The 20,604-nt window shown below is 37.6% G+C and overlaps 1 protein-coding gene across 1 annotated transcript in view; it reads left to right on the top strand.

The window, feature by feature from the left end:
- Positions 1 to 3,481: 3,481 nt before the first annotated feature.
- Positions 3,482 to 20,604, top strand: part of LOC112976558 (neurobeachin) — a gene marked incomplete at its 3' end in the record, with an annotated part of 203,918 nt that continues 186,795 nt past the window's right edge. The window contains exons 1-5 of the mRNA XM_026087943.1: positions 3,482 to 3,496; positions 3,700 to 3,931; positions 15,434 to 15,534; positions 15,782 to 15,877; positions 19,488 to 19,609. Of these exons, the coding sequence (XP_025943728.1) occupies positions 3,482 to 3,496; positions 3,700 to 3,931; positions 15,434 to 15,534; positions 15,782 to 15,877; positions 19,488 to 19,609 (566 nt within the window). The remainder of the gene's footprint in view (positions 3,497 to 3,699; positions 3,932 to 15,433; positions 15,535 to 15,781; positions 15,878 to 19,487; positions 19,610 to 20,604) is intronic.

Raw genomic sequence — 20,604 nt, forward strand, 5'->3', positions numbered from 1 at the left:
CTAAGAAAAACCCAGAATAAATCTTTAAAAATATGCATGTTGTTACTTGTAGGCAAACTGTTCCACTCCTGTAATCATCTTTTCTGGTTCTCTTAATCTTTTTTGAGATAGAACCAGAATTGTGCCGTTATGAAGATGAAAGTTCATTAGGAATTTATGTAGCGGCACACTGACATTTTTTTATGTGGCTTTGTTATTTCAAGCAGTAGCCATAGGGCCTCCAAGATCTCTTTTCTGGCCGATAATAGCAGATTTTAGAGCCTGTCATTTTGTAAAAATAGGTAAGACTATAATCATGTGTCATTACTTTACATTTGCTAACTTTGAACTTTTCTTACGTGTTATTGCCTAGCCACTTGCTACCATAAAAATCTTTTCAACTCTTAATAGCTGACCCTTTTTAACTGTATTTAATGATTTTGTCTCTTCAGCAATCTTCAGCAGATTTTGTCCTTTCATTAATATCCACACTTTTCAAGATCACTTGAATATGTTGGACAGAACTGTTACCAGCTCATTATCCCAGTGGTACTTTACTGATAACCTCCCTCTGTTGTCAAGACTGACTGTTCCTATCTTACTATCTAGATGGAGTAGTAATATCTTTTGCTCAGGAAATGCTGTTATGGAAATGTTGTTAGACAATTTTTTATAATGAATGCTCTTCTGTTTTTTTTTTCTTGATTGAAATATATCTTATTTTTCACATTTTAAAGCAGACGTGGTTGCCTTGTGTATTACTTTTTGAACATTAATCATTGAAACATGCTCATTTATTTCTGCATTTTCACTTCGTTTTTGTTTAGATTTTCCTTATCTTCTTTAGACACCATTTCATGACAGCTGTTTATACTCTTAATTTATGTTGATTTTGGGGACTATTTCTATAAAAAAAACGAAACAACCCCTCTTAAATTTTTACCATCACTGTTAGTTTATTAGTTTGTTTATTAAGGAAGTTGTTTTTAATGGTAATCATGATCATCATTAGTGGCTTGGGTATGACTAAACTGCTGTTATGGGTAAATAGGCAATAAGGTACATTTTATTGTTCTCTGAGATGAAATAATAATGACTAGGACAGGATATAGATCTGTTGCTACCAACTGGACAAGTGAAATAATTGTAGTACGTACTGGATAGTCTATATTTCTAGCCCAGTAGAAAACCTTTCGTAAATCCCTTTTTAGTAGCATTCAGTGTATTTGTTGATACAGATTCTATGAGATGTTTTATATGAAAAGTTCATTATTTTTAATAGTACTAACAGTATTCCTTAAGACTGACAGTGAGCTCTATTTCACTGTTTTAACTATTACATGTTATTGTATTAATTTACATTAACAAGCAGATACATTGCAAAGTATTTTAATTTGTTAATTATTTTAGTCTGTTTTAACCATACCGTGCTAGTATATTAATTTATATTAGGAAGAACTTTACAACAAATAGTGTTTGAGGAGAGGGAAACTAGTCTGTATTTTTGAACCTGTGCATTCAGACTGGGGTATTAAGTATTTTTCGTTGTTTTTAAGTCCGTATGTTATCAGAAACAAAGGGTGGGATTTATCTCACCTAACATAGGCATCTAAAAGTTGTATTTCTAAATGTGATCTACTCATGCTAGGTTTCCTGCATTGTCAGTGGAGAGAAATGGGCACATCCAGGAGGTGCTTCGTTTCATATTAGGATGAGCATCTAAGAGAAGTTAATCAAATGTCTTCCACAGGTGCCTTTTTTTCCCCTTCCATGTGTCTTTAAAATAATCTGAGAGACTGGTCCAGGTGGAGAGATATCTAAAATTAACTGAGATAACTGAAACCCATATTGCTGGTTAAGTGTGCACAGTTACTGCTGTTTCAGAAATAGAAACTCTTCCACCTCTGTTTCTTGAAAAGTATGGTGTCTTCCTGTCTAAAACTATTTCCTGATTCTAAAAAAAAAATGACTATAGAAATATTCTGGGTTTAATTTTAACAATTTGATTACTTTTGGTAAACATAATATGTACCAAATATGTGATATGCGATTGCAATTTCTAAAATCAAATACTAATCATAATTAGGATAACAGTTTTATTTGAAAGGAATTTAAATATCCCAGGGGAACTAAGGAGGTAGTCAGTTTACATATTTAGTATATTAGAAGCTTCTATTTTAGAAGGTTATAAATTGGTTATTAGTGATTAACTGATAGAGGAAAAAGTCATTTGTAAGTGGATGAAAAGTAGGGTTGAAGCCAAAGCTAATCCCTGCTTAGTTGTATTAATTCTATCTGAAGATTAGGACAGGAAGAAAAAGACACTGAGCATTTAGATTGGTTTAACTATTAGAAAAAGGTTTGCATATTATTTCATATTGCTCCTGATTTGGCATTTAATTTGAAGGCAATATAGACTGCTTTTGAATAGGCTGTGAAATAGACTTTTGTTAATAATAACCACTGAAATTATGTACCTGCAAGAAAGAGGAATTCTTTGAATATATTTAATTTAAAACATCTTATTGCAATTTTAATTACATACCTTCCTGAAACTGACAGAAAATAATGTCTTAAAATTATTTTAGAATTAAATTATTCTGTTCTTTTGCCTTTCTAAATTATGTAATGTATTTGCAGTTATTTAATACTAGTACATTCAAAATTCTTCAGGGTTACTTGGGTAAAGTGTCTAAGAATTAGACTTTGTTTCCTTCCAAATTAAAAGAAGTTTTTGCTGTTAAATGGGATTATTTTTAAACTAAGTTTTATACATTTCAATAAGTTCTTCTCTTCAAAATTATGTGAGTGGCTGATTGGAATTGGTGATATGAATTCAGTGGCCTCAGGCGATATTTGGTATTGACTATGCCTTTTGCAAATTTTTACTATTTTTTTTTTCTTTCCTAAAATATGCCCAGTAGTTCTGTTGTTTAATTAGAAGTCAGGACATTGGATAGCATTTTGCAAGCAGCCAGGTGGACAGGAATCAGACTGTAGTTCATCAGTGCTGCTGTTAAATCGCTCGTCACTTGCGTGCTTGTTCCTCTCCCAGTGCTGTCTCTCCCTTACACCCGCAGCAGGCGTACATGGCCACACGATCAACTGACCTGTACTGTAGTTAAACGAGTTTTTCCGTGGTTGCTTTGGTCCAGATCAGATCACTGATTCCTTTTCTGAAAATCACCATATGGAGGATTGGGTGGCACAATGCAAAGGGCATTAAAGTCTAGGAAACAAGCAGCTGAAGGCAAATGTTGGCTTATATGAAGTAAAAATATAGCTAAATAATTTTCAGTGTCTTTAATCTTCTGAGTAGGCAAGTATCTCTTCAGGGAACTGTAGGAAAGTTTCAGCTGGTTTTGAACTTTACAGATTCTGCAACTCTCTCTGGGACAAGCTACTATTTTAGTTGCTTTATGGTAAGGATTATTTCAAATATATATATATATATATATATACACACACACATATATATATAGAAAGTGTAGTATTCGGTACTATGACAAAATTGAAGGTAATATCTTTTCATACTAGTAGGTATATATTTTTTACAAGGTATGTTTTGCATAGCATGGTTGTCGCTTTGCTGTCTTTCCAGATCATAGGCATCAGTTTCTCTATCATGCAAAAAATATTCAGTGTTGGTCAAAATGAAGGTATGAAAGACATTAAACTATGTATTGCACATTATAATGCTGTTTTTTTTCTCTCTTGTAGCTGGTTGGTGGAGAATTTGATCTAGAGATGAACTTTATAATCCAGGATGCAGAGAGCATTACGTGCATGTCAGAGCTTTTGGAGCACTGTGATGTAACATGCCAAGCAGAAATCTGGAGTATGTTCACAGCCATTCTACGTAAAAGTGTCCGTAATTTACAGACTAGCACAGAAGTTGGCTTAATTGAACAGGTATTGCTGAAGATGAGTACTGTGGACGACATGATTGCAGGTATAAATTGCCAACTGATAAGATAATTACAACATTCTTGAACTGACAGTTTTTTGTGATTATGGTAGGGTTTTGGGTGTTCTGTTTTTTACTTAAAGTAATATTTTGGTTAGTGTTACTACTGTGTCAGAAGTACTTTTTATCAATTTCAGAAAAATGAAGAGGAGAAAATATATTCTTGGTTTAAAATATATCTTGATATTATTTAAAATAATTGTTAATCAAAGTGAAAAGATAATGCTACCTTAGTGATAAAATAAAGCAATTTTGAGTGTATTTGAGAAGAGCACCTTTTTACATGTCAAACATCTTAGTTTTTAAGTGTATTGATTATTATGAATTATTTAAATATTAGAATTGTTATTATAATCCACTTTAAATATAACCCACATCTGAGAGCATGTCAAAAATTATTCATATGTTTGAATGCTGGGCATTTGGATAATATTAAATGATTTATTTGTGTACTTCATTTTATAATGTATAACTGTGCTTTCCATGTCTCTCCAGTTTTTATGCTCGTAGTTTCTAATGGCCACATATTTTAATGAGTATTTTTTTACAGCAAAACCAGCATACTTTGTTTGCTCACTGATGAGAACTGATGAAGTTGTTGCACAGCTGAGGTTTTCAGATTACTTTTGAAGAAGTCTACATTATTCCATACTACATTCTCTCAGTAACATTCTCTTAGCAATCATATAACCTTGAGTAATTTGGTTAGAGGAGCAAGTTCAGTTGTTGCTTTTAAGTATGCCAGTTAAAAGCTACATTTGATTATGATGTATCTACTTTTATTTTTCGTAGCAAGAAATTTAAATCGAGCAGTTTCTTTTGGCTCAGTGTGGAGGTTGTTCTTCATTTTTGTATAGTTTGGGACTAATAGTAGGATACTTAAATTATGAGGCATTTTTAAAAATTGAAGAGGTTCATCTTCCATAATTGTAGCTTTAAGATTTCAGTCAAATGAACTGATTCCTGATACATACCGTGTCTGCGGAACAGTAAGCCAGTGAGTATTAGAGACCAGAAACAAGAAGATAACAGCAGCGTGAAATCTAGATGATTCAGGAATGTTTTTGTCCTTGGCTTTTTTTGAGTGAAAAGGTGTGTGTAATATTAAGTTTAATATTAATAATATTAAATATTCTGTATTTCAAACTGAGTCTTAGTGTATACTTAATTGATTAGAACTGTATATGTAAATCCTAAAATCGGCAGAAGTGTTATGTCAAATATTGAACTGTGAAATTCATACTCCAAAGTGCAACAGATCAATAGATTGATAAACTAATGATTTGCACCAAGTATGTTTTGTTTCCAGGACTTGTCAGTGTCTCAGAATAGTGTAAAGGGAAACATACTGTTTTATTCCGCATTATATAGGACATTAGTTGCTGAAGACAAACGTTTCTACCTTGAAGTTTATCAGGGTTTTACTCATGGAAATAATGTGCTTATGTCACTTAATCATATTATCAATTTTTTTTTCAATTTGTGCTTGCTAAATAGTACCTCTGTATGTGGCATATATAACTGTGATGGTACCCCCATTAGAGAGAAATCAAATAAATGCCTAGCTAATTACAGAAGACAGAAATCAAGAGAATATAGGATTTGGCTTTCAGGAGCATTTGGGAATTGAAAAGCACTCGGAAAATACAAATGCAAATATTAGTATAAATCAGGCATAGTGCATTAATAAAGAAAATTAACGGAGCCTCCAGCCCTTTTTTTTTTTGAGAGAGAGAGAGAGAGTGGTCACGTGGTACTTCAGAAAGAGACTTTCCTTAGAAAAAGCATCAGTAAGTTTGCCCTTCTGTATACTCTCATGGAGTAAAGGAGAAGAATCTTCTTTAAAAACAAAACTAAAAATTGGAATTCTGATGGCATTTTAGTTCTGAACTAGTCAAACAACCTGAGTAGTCTTTTATATACTGTGAGCGAGGATTTAACAGAATACCACTTTGCAGGATCTTTCTCTGAGAACTGTAAGTAGATGAGAATGTGGGGTTTTTGTTTGTTTGTTTTTTTTCCCTCCCCTGAAAATTTTCATAGAAAGTCGTGGAAATAGCCAAATAAGTAATTTTGATTTTAACTCTGATTTCTACAAGCACCTCTCCACCCTCTGATAAATGGCAACAATATTGTTAATAACCAGAAGGAATAAGTATGGTTACATAACAAGTCGAATGATATGCACTCAATGACACAAACATGAGTAAGAACTCATGCAGTTTCTGTGTTCCCTAATCTGATATGATGCAGATGTTGAGGTCATAAGTGATTCCAGATGACTGTAGAACCTTTTTGCCCCGAGTATTTCTATCAGCTGTCCAAACCCAAATGGTAAAGTAAAAAAAATTGTGGCAAAATGGTTTTTAACATTCAGTGAGAATGTTTTGAACAGGAGCCTAGTTAGCGCTCACTCCTAGGAAGTTAGTATCAGCTCTTCTGAAAGCAGTTGCTAATAATCTGTCAGCCCAATGTTTTACAGTTGTTTTTTATGATCTGTAAAGTGCAGACACTTTTTGTGTTTGTTTATTTGGAGGAGGTTGGTTGTTTTTAGGTCATCTTGCTCACTTTCTCCTGAAATGCTGTGAATAGAGCCAGATAAGGCTCAAACGGTAGGGAGAGGCGTATTTTCAGTCATGTTTCTGACAGCACTGTTTCAGGACCAGTCTAAGTCTGAAGGCACTCTTCTCTTTTCTTATGAAAGTAAGAGAACAGCAAACAAACATGAACTCAGTCCTTCACATTGAGAAAAACTTGGCTCTGTTTCTCTAGGAAGACAATCAGATTCTTGAGGCTTCTCAGCACTTTAAATATCTCACTTCTTGAGATTTTACAGATGCTGTGGCCAAGAATATAAACTTAATTTCCATGACATTCTCAGTTGCAATCCAGATTGGATCATTGTCACTTGTATTCCAGTTTGCTTTCCAGAAGCATCACCTGACAGAAGTCACCTGTGTACTCAGATGCTATTCTGAGGATTATACTAAGATAAGGGAAGATTTGAGAGGCACAGCTAACAGAGGTAGCCAATAGATGCAATGGTTTGCGCAGCGGTTTGGGCAGAGGGGCTCAAAGAAGGGGTTCTTGTCTCCATTTAGAGCAGCATACACATTCTCAGATGTGATTGTGACATACCACAGGACACATTCCCCAGTAGCTGTTAGAGTAGCTGTCTCTGCCATGTTAGAGGCTTCAAACCAGACAGACCTTCTGACAGAGGATGCTGCAAGTTTCAGGCTGCAGGGAGGGCCTGGGGCCTTTCCGTGAGACTGGAGCTCACAGTCATCTTTCCTGCAGAAGATGTGCTGTTGTTGATGAGTTGTGCACCAGGTAAAGGAGTTATGGGAGGAAGCCAGCAGGCTGTGTGGCTTCAGAGAGGACAAGCAAGAGATAGGATATTCTCAGCGACCCTACAGCTTCAAGAGCCCCAACCCCCAAAGTCAGTGGAGATGCAGGCGGAGTCTGTTTCTTGTGGGACAGTAAGTGGTAACTCCGAGGAAGGCAAAGGCTGGAATTTGGTGACTTCTCGTACCAGGAGGAAGGCTCCTGCTCCTCCTGAAGGCTTGCAGCTAATGAACAGGTTCACTGCCCTCAAAGTTGAGGAGAAGCTGGGCGTGTTTTCAAGGGAAGCATCTGGGCCGACAGACCCTGCGCCATGCAGGGACACCCCGAGGAAGCAGTGAATGATAGCAGTGGGTAACTCCCCACTGCAGGGGACTGAGGCACCCATCTGCTGACCTGACCTCCTGTCTAGAGAGGTTTGCTGCTTGCTGGGGACTCGGATCCRGGATGTTGTGGAGAAACTGTCAAAGCTTATCAGCCCCTCTGACTGTAATCCTTCCTACTCTTCCATGTGGACACCAATGATACTGCCAAGGGCAGCTTAGAATGTATCAAACCTGACTACAGAGCTCCAGGGGCAGTTGTCAGGGGTGTGGAGACCCAGGTGGTTTTCTCCCTCGTTCCTGCCAGTGAGGGGGAAGGATGGGAGGAGGAATAGATGGATACTGTGAATCAACAAGCCGCGCAGCTGGTGTTGGCAAGAAGATTTTGGTTTCTATGATGATTGGACCCTGTTTGAAGACTGATATTGCTTGGGAGGGATGGGATCCACCTCATTAAGTGGGGTGCACACATCTTTGCCAACAGGCTGGCCAACCAGGTAAGGAGGGCTTTAAACTAGGCAAGATGGGGGAAGGGGAAAGTTATAGAGACCAGGCAGTCAGCCAAACAGGGCCCAAGTGGGGATACCTCCAGGAACTGCATGCAGCTAAGGAGGTACCTACAAGACAAGACTATGGGGAAACCTCTTGCACCCCTCCTGGGAAATCAGCATGTTCAGATACCTCTCTGAAGTGCCTGTGCACAAATACACAGAGCATGGGGAATAAACAGGAAGAATTAGAGATCTGTGTGCAGTCACAGGGCTATGATCTCATTGCAATTACAGAGACATGGTGGGATAGCTCACATGACTGGAGTGCTGTCATGGATGGCTACAGGCTCTTTAGGAAGGCCAGGCCAGGAAGGCAAGGAGGGGGAGTTGCTCTTTATGTGAGAGAGCAACTGGAATGTATTGAGCTGTGCCTAGGGGTGAACGATGGGCTGACTGAGAGCTTATGGGTAAGAATTAAGGGTCAGACTAACATGGGTGACACTGTTGTGGGTGTTTGCTACAGGCCAGCTGATCAGGAAGAGGAAGTCGATGAGGCCTTCTACAGGCAGCTGGAAGTAGCCTCATAGGCCCTGATTCTCATGGGGGGACTTTAACCACCCCAATGTCTGCTGGAGGAACAACACAGCAGGGCACAAGCAATCCAGGTGGTTCCTGGAGAACATTGATGACAACTTCCTGATATAGGTGATAGGGGAACCAGTGAGGAGAGGTGCGCTGCGGGACCTTGTACTTACAAACAAGGAAGAGCTGGCTGGAGATGTGAAGGTTGAAGGCAACCTTGGCTGCAGTGACCATGAGATGGTGGAGTTCAGGATCACAACCCTTCAGGAAAGCAAACTTTGGCCTCTTTCGGGACTTGCTTGGAAAAATCCCTTGTGATAGGGCCCTAGAAGAAAGAGGGGTTCAAGACAGCTGGTTAATATTCAAACATCACTTCCTCCAAGCTCAAGAATGGTGCATCCCAATGAGCAAGAAGTCAAGCAAAGGGAGGCAGGAGACCTGCATGGATGAGCAAGGAGCTCCTGGCAAAACTCAAACAGAAGAAGGAAATGAACAGAAGGCGGAAAAAAGGACAGGCCACTTGGGAGGAATAAAGGGACGTCGTCCGAGTATTCAGGGATGGGACTAGGAAGGAAAAAGCCCATCTGGAATTTAGTCTGGCAAGGGATGTCAAGGACGGCAGGAAGGGCTTCTTCAAATACATCAGTAACAAAAGGAAGACTAGGGAGAATGTGGGCCTGCTGCTGAATTGGGCAGGGACCCTTGTGACGAAGGATACAGAAAAGTCAGAGATACTGAGTGCTTTCTTCTCCTCAATCTTTACTGCTAAGACCAGTCCTGAGGAATCCCAGACTGGGGAGACCAGGGAGAAAGTCTGGAGAAAGGAAGACTTTCCCTTGGTCAAGGAGGATGGGGTTAGGGATCACTTAAGCAAACTTGACATCCACAGGTCCATGGGCCCTGATGGGATACACGCACGAGTGCTGAGGGAGCTGGTGGATGTCATTGCTGGGCCACTCTCAATCATCTTTGAAAGGTCATGGAGAACAGGAGAGGTTCCTGAAGACTGAAAGAAAGCCAGTGTCACTGCAGCCTTCAAAAAGGGCAAGAAGGAGGACCCAGGGATCTATAGGCCAATCAGCCTCACCTCCATCCCTGGAAAGGTGATGAAGCAGCTCCTCCTGCTTGCCATCTCTAAGCATGTGAAGAGTAAGAAGGTGATCAGGAGTAATCAGCATGGATTCCAGGGAGACCTGGACAGCCTGGAGAGCTGGGCGGAGAGGAACCTCATGAAGTTCAGCAAAGGCAAGTGCAGAGTCCTGCACCTGGGGAGGAATAACCCCATGCACCAGGACAGGTTGGGGGTTGACCTGCTGGAAGGCAGCTCTGTGGAGAAGGACCTGGGAGTGCTGGTGGACACCAAGTTAAGCATGAGGCAGCAATGTGCCCTTTTGGCCAAGGTGGTCAATGGTATCTTGGGGTGCATCAGGAAGAGTGTTGCCAGCAGGTCGAGGGAGGTGATTCTCCCCCTTTACTCAGCCCTGGTGAGGTTGCACCTGGAGTACTGTGTCCAGTTCTGGGCTCCCCAGTATCAGACAGAAATGGAGCTACTGGAGAGAGTCGAGCAGAGGGCTACTAAGATTAAGAGACTGGAGCATCTCTCTTATGAGGAGAGGCTGAGAGAGCTGGATCTCTTCAGCCTGGAGAAGACTGAGAGGGGATCTTATCAGTGTGTACAAATATCTAAAGGGAGGGTGTCAAGAGGATGGGGCCAGACTCTTTTCAGTGGTGCCCAGCGACAGGACACGAGGCAACGGGCACAAACTGAAACACAGAAAGTTCCATCTGAACATGAGGAAAAACTTCTCCACTGTGAGGGTGACAGAGCACTGGAACAGGTTGCCCAGAGAGGTTGTGCAGGCTCCTTCTCTGGAGATATTCCAAACCTGCCTGGACATGATCCTGTGCAATGTGCTCTAGGTGACCCTGCTTGAGGAGGGGGGTTGTACTAGATGATCTGCAGAGGTCCCTTCCAACCTCAACCATTCTGAGATTCACAAAGGAGAAATCGTACTTAACCAACCGGATAGCCTTTTGTGATGGCATGACTGGCAGGGCAGATGAGGGGAGAACAGTGGATGTTGTCTACCTTGACTTCAGCAAGGCTTTTGACAGTGTCTACCATAACGTTCTCATAGGCAAGCTCATGAAGTGTGGACTAGATGAGTGGACAGTAAGGTGGATTGAGGACTGGCTGAATGGCAGAGCTCAGAGGGTTGTGATCAGTGGCGCAAATTCTAGTTGGAGGCCTGTAGCTAGCACTGTTCCCCAGAGGTCAATACTGGGTCTTGTCCTGCTCAGCTTATTCATCTGGTGTGCTGTGTCCAGTTCTGGGCTCCCCAGTATAAGTACTGGAGCGAGTCCAGTGGAGGGCTGCTTAAATGATTAGGGGACTGGAGCGTCTCTCATGAGGAAAGGCTGAGAGAGCTGGGGAAGAGAAGACTGAGGGGGGATCTTATCAATGTGCTTCAGTATCTGAAGGGAGGGTGTAAAGAGGACGGGGCCAGGCTCTTTTCAGGATGAGAAGCAATGGGCACAGCCTGAAACACAGGAAGTTCCGTCTGAACATGAGGAAAAAATTGTTTACTGTGAGGGTGACAGAGCACTGGAGCAGGTTGCCCAGAGAGGTTGTGGAGATGTTCAAAAGTCATCCGGACAGGGTCTTGTGCAACATGCTCTAGGTGACCCTGCTGGAGCAGGGAGGTTGGACTAGATGGTCTCCAGAGGTCCCTCCCAACCTCAAATGTTCTGTGATTCTGTGATTAGCCTTTTTATCAATGGTTAAAGGCAACAGTACTAAAATATTCAAAAAAATTGCTAAAATAACCAAACAGGTGATTGGGAGATTTTGTTTTCTTCTTTTAACAGCTGCACAGGATTTTCCTTGAGACATTTAGTTATTACAGTTCTCTTATTTCCAGGTGAGGAGTAGTGAAGCAGGTCTTCTGCTCCAAGAGATTCTTTGGCATAGTAATAACTTCAAAACAGTGTAAATGGTGGATGAGGAAGTGACCTTAATTCGTGCAGAGTGGGTGCCTTTCTCTTGAGTCCCATTTAATTTTCTACAGTTCTGTTGTGGTGCTGTAGGTAACTGTTCTAAAATTGCTGGCACTGAATTCTTAAGCATTGAAATAGTTTCTTGATTTTAAGCAAAAATGTTAATATTTGGGTCTGTTCTCTCAACTGGCTCAACTGGCTGTTAACAACCATTTCTCTTTGAAATGATTTCATAAGAAAAGCTGCAAAATTATCACATTCTCCTTTGCCAGGCCATAGAAGCTGATCAGCTTCACCAACAGAGTTATAATTCATAATTTTATGGCTGTCCATTATTAAAAGGTTAAGGGGGCATGAGGTAGTTTTCTCTGCAGTTGTGTTGCCAATGCTCTTTAACATGACTTAATTTCAAAGGCAAATGCCATACCATTCATTTTGACATGTGCTGAATGTTACTTGAGAGACAGGCAGGTTCTTTTACCATTATATTTTCTTATTAAATGATTGAATTAAACATTGTTTCAAGGTTTCTAGTGAGTTTATAGAGCATATATAAACTGCTTAGTATGAAAGTATTCAGAAGGTGCTATTAACATGAATAAAATCTGTTACATTCTGTGCATTTTTGGAATAAATTAAAAATGAGAAACAGTGCCTGTTTTCTCCTTTTGCTTTAATTTTATTTTAGGTAATCTTGTTTATGAAATGAGGTCATAGACCACTTACATATAGGATCTTATTTAATATTATAGAAAATAAAGCTTTTTAAAAAGATAATTTCCAAGTATAACATGCATTGTGACATTTGCCCATTTATATTGGTGAGTAGATAAGTGTGATATAAAAAACAGGTGTGGATTGAATCTTTTACATGAGATTTTTGTTACACAGGAATGAAGGTAAATAATAGAGTTCTCCAAGTTCTCCTCATTACCTACGGGCTTCAATCTTTCAGGTCTATTCTTTTAACCAGAGTTACATTTTTAGGGAGTTGGCCTTTATTTCTCTCCATTCATGTTTTATTCATGGTTTATAAATTCCTATTTTTAATGGTTGCGGTTATCAACATCTTGAGTGGAAATATTAATTTTCCATGAAGACAGTCCTTAATTGTTAAATATCTTAAGGTAGTAGAAGGCTATAACAAAGAAATGATATAACATATGTTCAGTAATTTTAAAAATCTGTCAGTCATTTCTCTGTTTGACTGCAGTAACTTTGCTTTCATCATTTATGTTGGAGGATTCTTTTTTTGAATGGTGTTCTGTTCTTTACCAAAAAACACTGCTTCTATACAACTATTTTTCTATTTAAAGGAAGCAAAATTTGAAGTAGCTCGATCTAAAAGCAAGCTAGGACTACAGAATAAGAATTGGGAAATTCTTAGGTAAAGATTAGAATTCACTCATGCTGATTTCCATTTCTGAGTTGTTAGTGTTACTGTCCTCAAGTTATGATCGCATACAGTATATCTGCAATTGCTGCCACCTTCACATATCATGATGGAGAGTATACAGTGACAGAGACGGATGCTTGCAGGGACTAGATGAGGAGCTGGATCATAGAATTCATTTACGTAATAGGCAAGATGTTTTTAGTTTGCTTTGCTTTATTTTACTTTCCCTTAAGAAATTCCATCATAAACATGCTCTGCCACTGATTTTAAAAGGAAGATGAAATAAACTCTTAAATAGACTGTTTAGGGAAAAGAAATAAGATATTGCTTTTATACTTGAACATTTGGAACATATTCAGATCTTATGGCAAAAATGGCTGCAAGTTACTGTGTTTTTTCTTTTGTTTTTCATGACATAAAATTTCACCTACTGAACAGCTTATTAGGTCTCCATGCACTACAGATATTTCATTCATTACACATCTTCCTTATCAGAAGTTGGTTTTGTAGTGCAACAAGTTAATAGATTTTGATGAATTTATTCAAAAACACATAACTGGGGATTTGCAAAGAAAACTTGCATAAAAGCAAAACATCARCGCAAAGTACTCCCAAAGGATGGAGCATTTTTGTCAGCACCTCTAAGAGTCATGCTTTCATTGATGACCAAAGGGAGCAGGTAGTCCTGCATTCATGTCTTCTAAAAGTTTTATGTATTCTGTGAAGTCATTCACTGTGTATATGCACTGAATGTGACAAAGCAAAGTTTTTAATAGCAATGTTGTTTAATACTTAGGAACCCAGCACTGTTAGGACTTTAGAAGATACACTTTTATATGAAAAGAACACATTTAAAACGGTGTTTAAATAGCTAATAATGCTGAGCCAAGCTAAAGTACAACTTAGATTAGAAGTGTGATTCTCCTAGCCTATGCCGGTTTTGTTGCCAAATTTCAAGATTTCTGTCTTCTCTGTGTGATGTGTTAGTTTTCAAGGTACACAAAGGTTCATTTAAAAAAAAAAAAAGAAAAAACTGCTAGAATGGTTTGTGTGACTGTTCTTGTTTTTAGCTGCCCTTGAACAGTTTTACTCAAGTATTGCAGGGAGCAAAGAGAAATCATCTTGGATTCTATGCCAGACGGGAAATCTCTTACATTGAAAGGTGAATGTCTGATAGCATTTCTAAAAGGCCATCTGGATAAAATAGTTAAGCAACATTTAAATATGATTGGTGCTATGTGTTTCTCTTGTACAAAGTATTCTGGTAAATTGAAGAGAAATATGGTAGGAGTTAGTTATTTAAAATGTGTTCTGTTATTAGAGCAAAGTTAGGGAGAAGGGAAATTTAGAGAATGAAAGGCAAAAGTATTGTGTTTGGGAACTGGGGTGGGGAAGTTTTCTGAGTGTTGAGAGCTGAGGAGATTCAAAAGTGTGGTTAATGCTGATTCTGTTGTGTCATAGCTTACTTGTTTTGAAAACTTTGTACTTCAGATCTTTGAATTCAGTCTCTTATGCTGCATCTGTGAAGATGAGCTACTTGTTTTTCCTTCTGCTAAAGGCAGTAGCAATTCTTAGTAGTGTTGTTTATTGCAGAAGAAAGTGCAGAGTATATGGTCAACTTCAGCATCCTACAGGCTAAAGTGAGGTTCTCTGTTTTAAAATCAAGATCCAAGTACTGGCAGTAATTTTAAACCTTTTTTTTTTCTCTAAAAGGCAAGCTACATAATGCTAATACTTTAAAAGTTTATGGATTTTGAGATATTTAATGGAATCTGTATTACCTAAATTCTTCAGCAATTTTGAACATTTCTGCTTTTTGTGGTCTTTTATTGTTTTCTCACTTTGCTTTTTTTCTGGGCTTTCATTCTGGTAACAATTGGAAGCATTATCACTCTGGCAAGGCTGTAGGAACTGTATAAATCCTCAGTATAATGTATTTTATCTAAGTTAAAGAATAATGTCAAGCATCTTTTAGCTCAGAAAATTTTAAAAAATACTGACTTCAGAGGAAGGAAGAATCCCTTATCGCCAAAATAGGTAATAGAAAGGGGTAAGCAATAAGCTCATAATGTATGATAATAGTGTTATGGAATGTGGAGAATTAATTCTTGGTATATTTATGAGCTATTTTGTTCAAAATGTAAGGCAAAATCTAAAACTGCATATGTAAAATTATTTTAAAAATAATTTAAAGGTGATAATATGAAATTCTGTATGAAATATTTAAGGAGACTAACTTAGTTTGATTTTAAAATTTTTTGTATGTGCTTACTTTTAAAGTCATTAGCTTTTTCAGCTTTTTTGTCAAAACAATGAAATTCAGAGTTCAGAATAACTTTATTTTCCTTTGAAGATCTTCTAGTTGATATGTTGGGGGTTCTTGCCAGCTACAGCATCACTGTCAAAGAGTTGAAGCTTTTGTTCAGCATGCTTCGAGGCGAAAATGGAATCTGGGTAAGCTCTGATCAGATAAAGCATTAAGTGTCATTGCATTAGAGCCTGAAGTTAACATAAATTGTCTCTTGGGACATATAAAGTTGAATTTTCTTCATGTTGATTGAATGTATGTTTATAAATTATTTTTGTTAACTACTTGAGAATTAATTTGCTGTGTTGTTTGAAAACAGTCCAGTATACAGTGTAGCCTAGAAAGTATAAAAATGGTTGTATTGACTTTTCTGCAATTTTCTTGTTTTCACAGCCAAGACACGCAGTTAAACTATTATCAGTCCTTAATCAGATGCCACAGAGACATGGGCCTGATACCTTTTTCAACTTCCCAGGCTGTAGTGCAGCAGTAAGTTTTCAACTAATATACTTCTACTTGAGGAACAAATACATTGCTTCTTTGATTGCTCTTTCTTTATTTTGGTTTTGGAAATCCTTGAAAAGGAAATGAGAGGGGAAGTACATACTTCTGTAGCATAAACCTTGCCTTCCATAGCTGAAGTAGCTCAGCAGCACAGTTGTGCTGAGAAGTAGTTGTGAGGATGGATTATCAAATAGATTTTTAGTAGGAAAATTATTGTAAAAGTGAAAACTGAAAATTACAAGGAAATAACAGTATTTGATTTGAATAGTGTAATTGATATTATATTACATAAAGCAGGGGGTTGAGGAAAATAGAGGGACACAATTGTGCATGTCATCGCAGTTTACAGTAAACAGCTTAGTCATAAATTTTATATGTTTTTCTTACCATCTGAACTTGATAAGCTGATTCTCTCAAGACTTGAGCTGGTTACTCTCAAGGCAGTGATTTAAACTTACAATAGTTTGGCTTTACTATTTGAGATAACTCATGATCAAATTGTATTCCTCTTAAACCTTGTTAAATAGGTATTCTGTCTGCCATTCAATGTATGTATATTCATGCAGATCCAGGTACTATACACAGATAAATAAACATGATTATTAATGCAGCAAGTACAAATGTTCTGAGCTGAGAAATCCAGATTTGAGGCTCAGTATATGTTGGTGTGGAATGGTATGGGCTCATGTTCCCCTCACAGCAGAACTTGGAATCTTTTGGGGGGCAATGATCCTGGGATCCTTGAGTCTTCGTGTCAGAGCTTCACTTGGACTGTTTATCTGCATGCATTTCCTCAATAGCACTGATAGATTTCTTCAAACATAAACTACCTTATCTTTTTTTTAGTACAGCTCTTTGTGTGGCAGATTACATCAAGGGAGTAATCTGGCTGAAAATAACTTTCTCACCTTGTTTATTTTTAGCTAGATCACTTCCCTGGTTTTGTTGGCTATTCAGCTGCACAAGCACATGTGTCAGCAAAATGCAAAGGGTGGCTTGTGTAAGGATTAATTGCTGAGTTTTGAAAGAGATGGTTTCATTTGCTGCTGCTAAGTTAAAACCACAGTTACCTTCTCCCCAAAGTATATGCAGCAGCCAGACAGCTATTGCAGAATATGAATGTCTACAATGGCACATACTGCTTTGACATTTCTGGGCTTTGGAGGCAAACACTGATGAAACATCTCTCTCAAGTTTAATTTTCTATTAGAGCATCAAAAAAAGTCTTGCAGGGTAAGAATTTCCTGTATACCTCCCTGTACAAAGTTGGGAGGCATTTTGCATCAGTTATTGGAAATCATATTTAAAATCCAGTTTTCAGCACTGACAGTAGTATACTAGTATAAAGTTTCTTGATTGAAATGTGCAAATAAACATTTCTCTTTTCTTGGTTATGATCTTGTGGCAAATAAATGTTTCATATACCACCCATCATTGCCCATGCCCCTCCCTAAATGAGAAAATGTGTTTCAAATATACATTTCTTGAATAGTTCATGTTGGATTACAATATGCAGTTTGGGAGAGAAGTCATCCTCTGAAGTGGAACAAGGGAAATTACTTCTAAAATGTCCCAAGCACCAAAGCACTTCCCTTAAAGAAAAGAAACTGGAGAGCACCTAGTCTGCAAGTGCTGGGTTCGAGTTCCAGTTGCAATGCACACAGCTAACATCAGCCTTACATCAATACAGAGCAACAGCATAATGTTCACCTGGCATGATAAATGCCAGATTTGCCCTCTTTAAAGCTGTTGCATGTTCCTTGTATAACCAAGATTTTAATGGTAGCATTAACAGGACAAAAAGGCTGCTGCACCAATATTGATCTGCTGCTGAGTTGCTTCAGCGTGCCAACACAAGGGCTCTTCCTAGTACTGTATTAGGTCTCTGCCAGTCTGTCTTCGTAGCATCACACYGTTAGTCTTTCTGTTAGGCGGACACCATGTGATGGTGGTGCTGTTCCCCAAGTACTGCTCCACTTTGTCATCAAGCAGCTCCTTTCCCATTTCAGGCCAGGAACTCTCTCGGTAAACAGGGGTGATGCTCCAAAGGAGTTCCTTGAAATGTTTTGCACTGAGCATTTAGTTCAAGGCTGATATCAGAATCAGTGTTATTTCTTTTGTCTGGTGGAATACTAGCTTAATCTGAGCACATTGCTATATCTAATTATCAAATTTACTTTGAGTTCCCTATCGTTCTCAATTACCTGTTTCTGTGCTCCGAAAACTCCTTCACCAATTGCCTCACATGTAAAAATTATGAGAAATCAACCTTGCTCTGTACTGTTTTTAATGTACTTTATTGCATTGTCATAGAATCTTAGTTTGGTTATTCTGAATCTATTCTGATCAAAAGACTTGTATCCATTCCGATTTTAAACAATAAGTGAATTTGCTGTTCTTTGTCTTTTGTATGAATCAGGACTGTACAGATATTAGCAGCCCTTTAAAAGTATTTCTAGTAGTATAACTGAAGAACCAATAAGTATCAGTAATAGCTTTGCCAGTGTAAACATGACTAACTAGTCTTATCTTACCGGAACTGAAAAATATCAATTAAATACATTTAGAATTAACATGCTATAATCATTCAGAAAATTATTTTTGTCTCCTCTGCTTTCATACACAGCTTCTGTCAAGAAGTTGTATTAAAGGCTGATATTCCTTAACTACTTCGGTCTAAAGTATTCTATATTTTTTCTGGGGGGGAAAAGAATTTATTGTAATGAGTGTCTACCAAAGTGATCTGTAAGTTATTATAAACATTTAGTTTCTTAAAATATTTTAAAGACTTCATTTTGTGCATAGTTGTCATATTGAGAGGGAAAAAAAAAAGATTTTTTATCTTTTAGTGGTATCTCAAATTTACAGAAAAATGTATTTTGGAGGGGACCTCTGGAGTTCATCTAGTCCAATATCCTTGTTACAGATAACCTAACTTCAAAGTTAGATCAGGTTATTCAGGGCCTTGATGAGGTATAAAGAAAAGAGAGTTCTGTGAAACCTCATTGTCAGTCTCAGCCCGGAAAAATAAAACATCAAAAAAAAATCAAATTTCTTCACAGCTGGGCCTTAGTATTAATTTACTTAGCTGAGAATGGGGATAAGATTTTCAATCTTTTGCCTTACAGTTTATAGAAAACAGATCATATCAAATCCTCAGAGAAAAACTTTTTGTTACACTGTAGTTTTAACAGTTAAGTTTTATTGTACTGTCTGTTGGGATTAATTTGATCTTAACATTTAAGTCTATTGATGAGATGAGTAGTTATTGAAAACTGAATTTACAGTTAATATCAGCATAAGTAGTTTTTCTCCTTTCTTTTCTTCTTAATATTGCCCATTCAGAAACTTATATTTCATGTCCTCTATTTACGTAGTTAAAAATAAAAATCTTGTAAAGGAAGAATAATGTATTTGTTCAAAAACATTAGTTGAAGTTTTCGTGTGTTCTTCTTTAATGTTTGAATGTTAGAGTAGATCTGCATATTTAGAATGACCTAACTTTAGAAAGGCATTCTCTTTAACAGTACTTTTTGTTCAAAAATTCACTTTCTGACTCACTTTTTTCTTTTTCTGTTTTTTTTTTTTTTTTTAGGCAATTGCATTGCCTCCTATTGCTAAGTGGCCTTATCAAAATGGTTTTACTCTTAACACTTGGTTTCGTATGGATCCATTAAACAATATCAATGTAGATAAAGATAAACCCTATCTCTATTGGTAAGTAACTCATAACTTTACTCGTATAATTTCTTTTGGCTTCCTAATGACAGTTAACCTTTTCTATTTGCTTTTAGTTTCTGACCTACTTTTCACCCCAATATCTGCAGAGTTTAACAGTTGCTTACTGTATATAAACTCTTAAGAGATCATCTGTGCTTTTTGTTTTGTAATTTATAAATGCACTGCCTTGTGGATCCTTGTAGATGAATCATAATTTTTTAAGGAATTTAAAAAATATATTATTTCTTAGAGTTAAAACTTGAGAATGTATCTTTGTGTTATCCTATTTTCTGTTTGATATTTAAGATTCTGGGCTCATACCAGTACTATGATAGAAATTGCTGTACTCAACCACACTGTTTGCAAATTAACTAGAGATAATAGAAAGCAGATCTGGCAATATAAAAATGGCTTGCCCATCACCGGCTCACAAAAAAAGCCCTGTTTTCTAATAGATTGCAAACAGTGGATGTTAAAAGCAAGAAAGATGATTTTAGTTTACTTAGTTTTGCTATTGTAATAAAAATAATAGTTACATAAAGCTCAGATATTTAGAAATTATGGTTTAGCAGTTCATGGTCACTCATGAAAATAAAAGTGTTTTTTACTTCAAAAATTAAACATGTATCTACACAAATACAGTTGTCTTAGCTGAGTGGAAAGGGATGAGGGAAAACAAAAACCTCATGTTCTGTAGACAGAACGGTTTCTGCTTCTCCATTCTGTATTTATTTGCTATTTAGCGTGCTTACCTTTTCTCATGCTCTTAAAAGGTGCATATATAAGTTGTGCAGACAGATAAGGATTGGATATTAGCGAGAATCTATCAAAATTTATCAGTTCAGGGAAACAGGAGTAGCACAACTACTGGGGGAAGTAATGAAAAGTAACGTTTTCCACTTTGTAGTTATTCCAGATAGGCTAGAAAGTGAAAGTTTGCAGTAGTCTGCTGAGAAGGGTGCCAGTAGAAGATGTGGTCTTAGGATGTGTTT

Source organism: Apteryx rowi, unplaced genomic scaffold (assembly GCF_003343035.1).
Source record: "Apteryx rowi isolate R43461 unplaced genomic scaffold, aptRow1 scaffold_742, whole genome shotgun sequence".
NCBI classification, from domain to species: domain Eukaryota; kingdom Metazoa; phylum Chordata; class Aves; order Apterygiformes; family Apterygidae; genus Apteryx; species Apteryx rowi.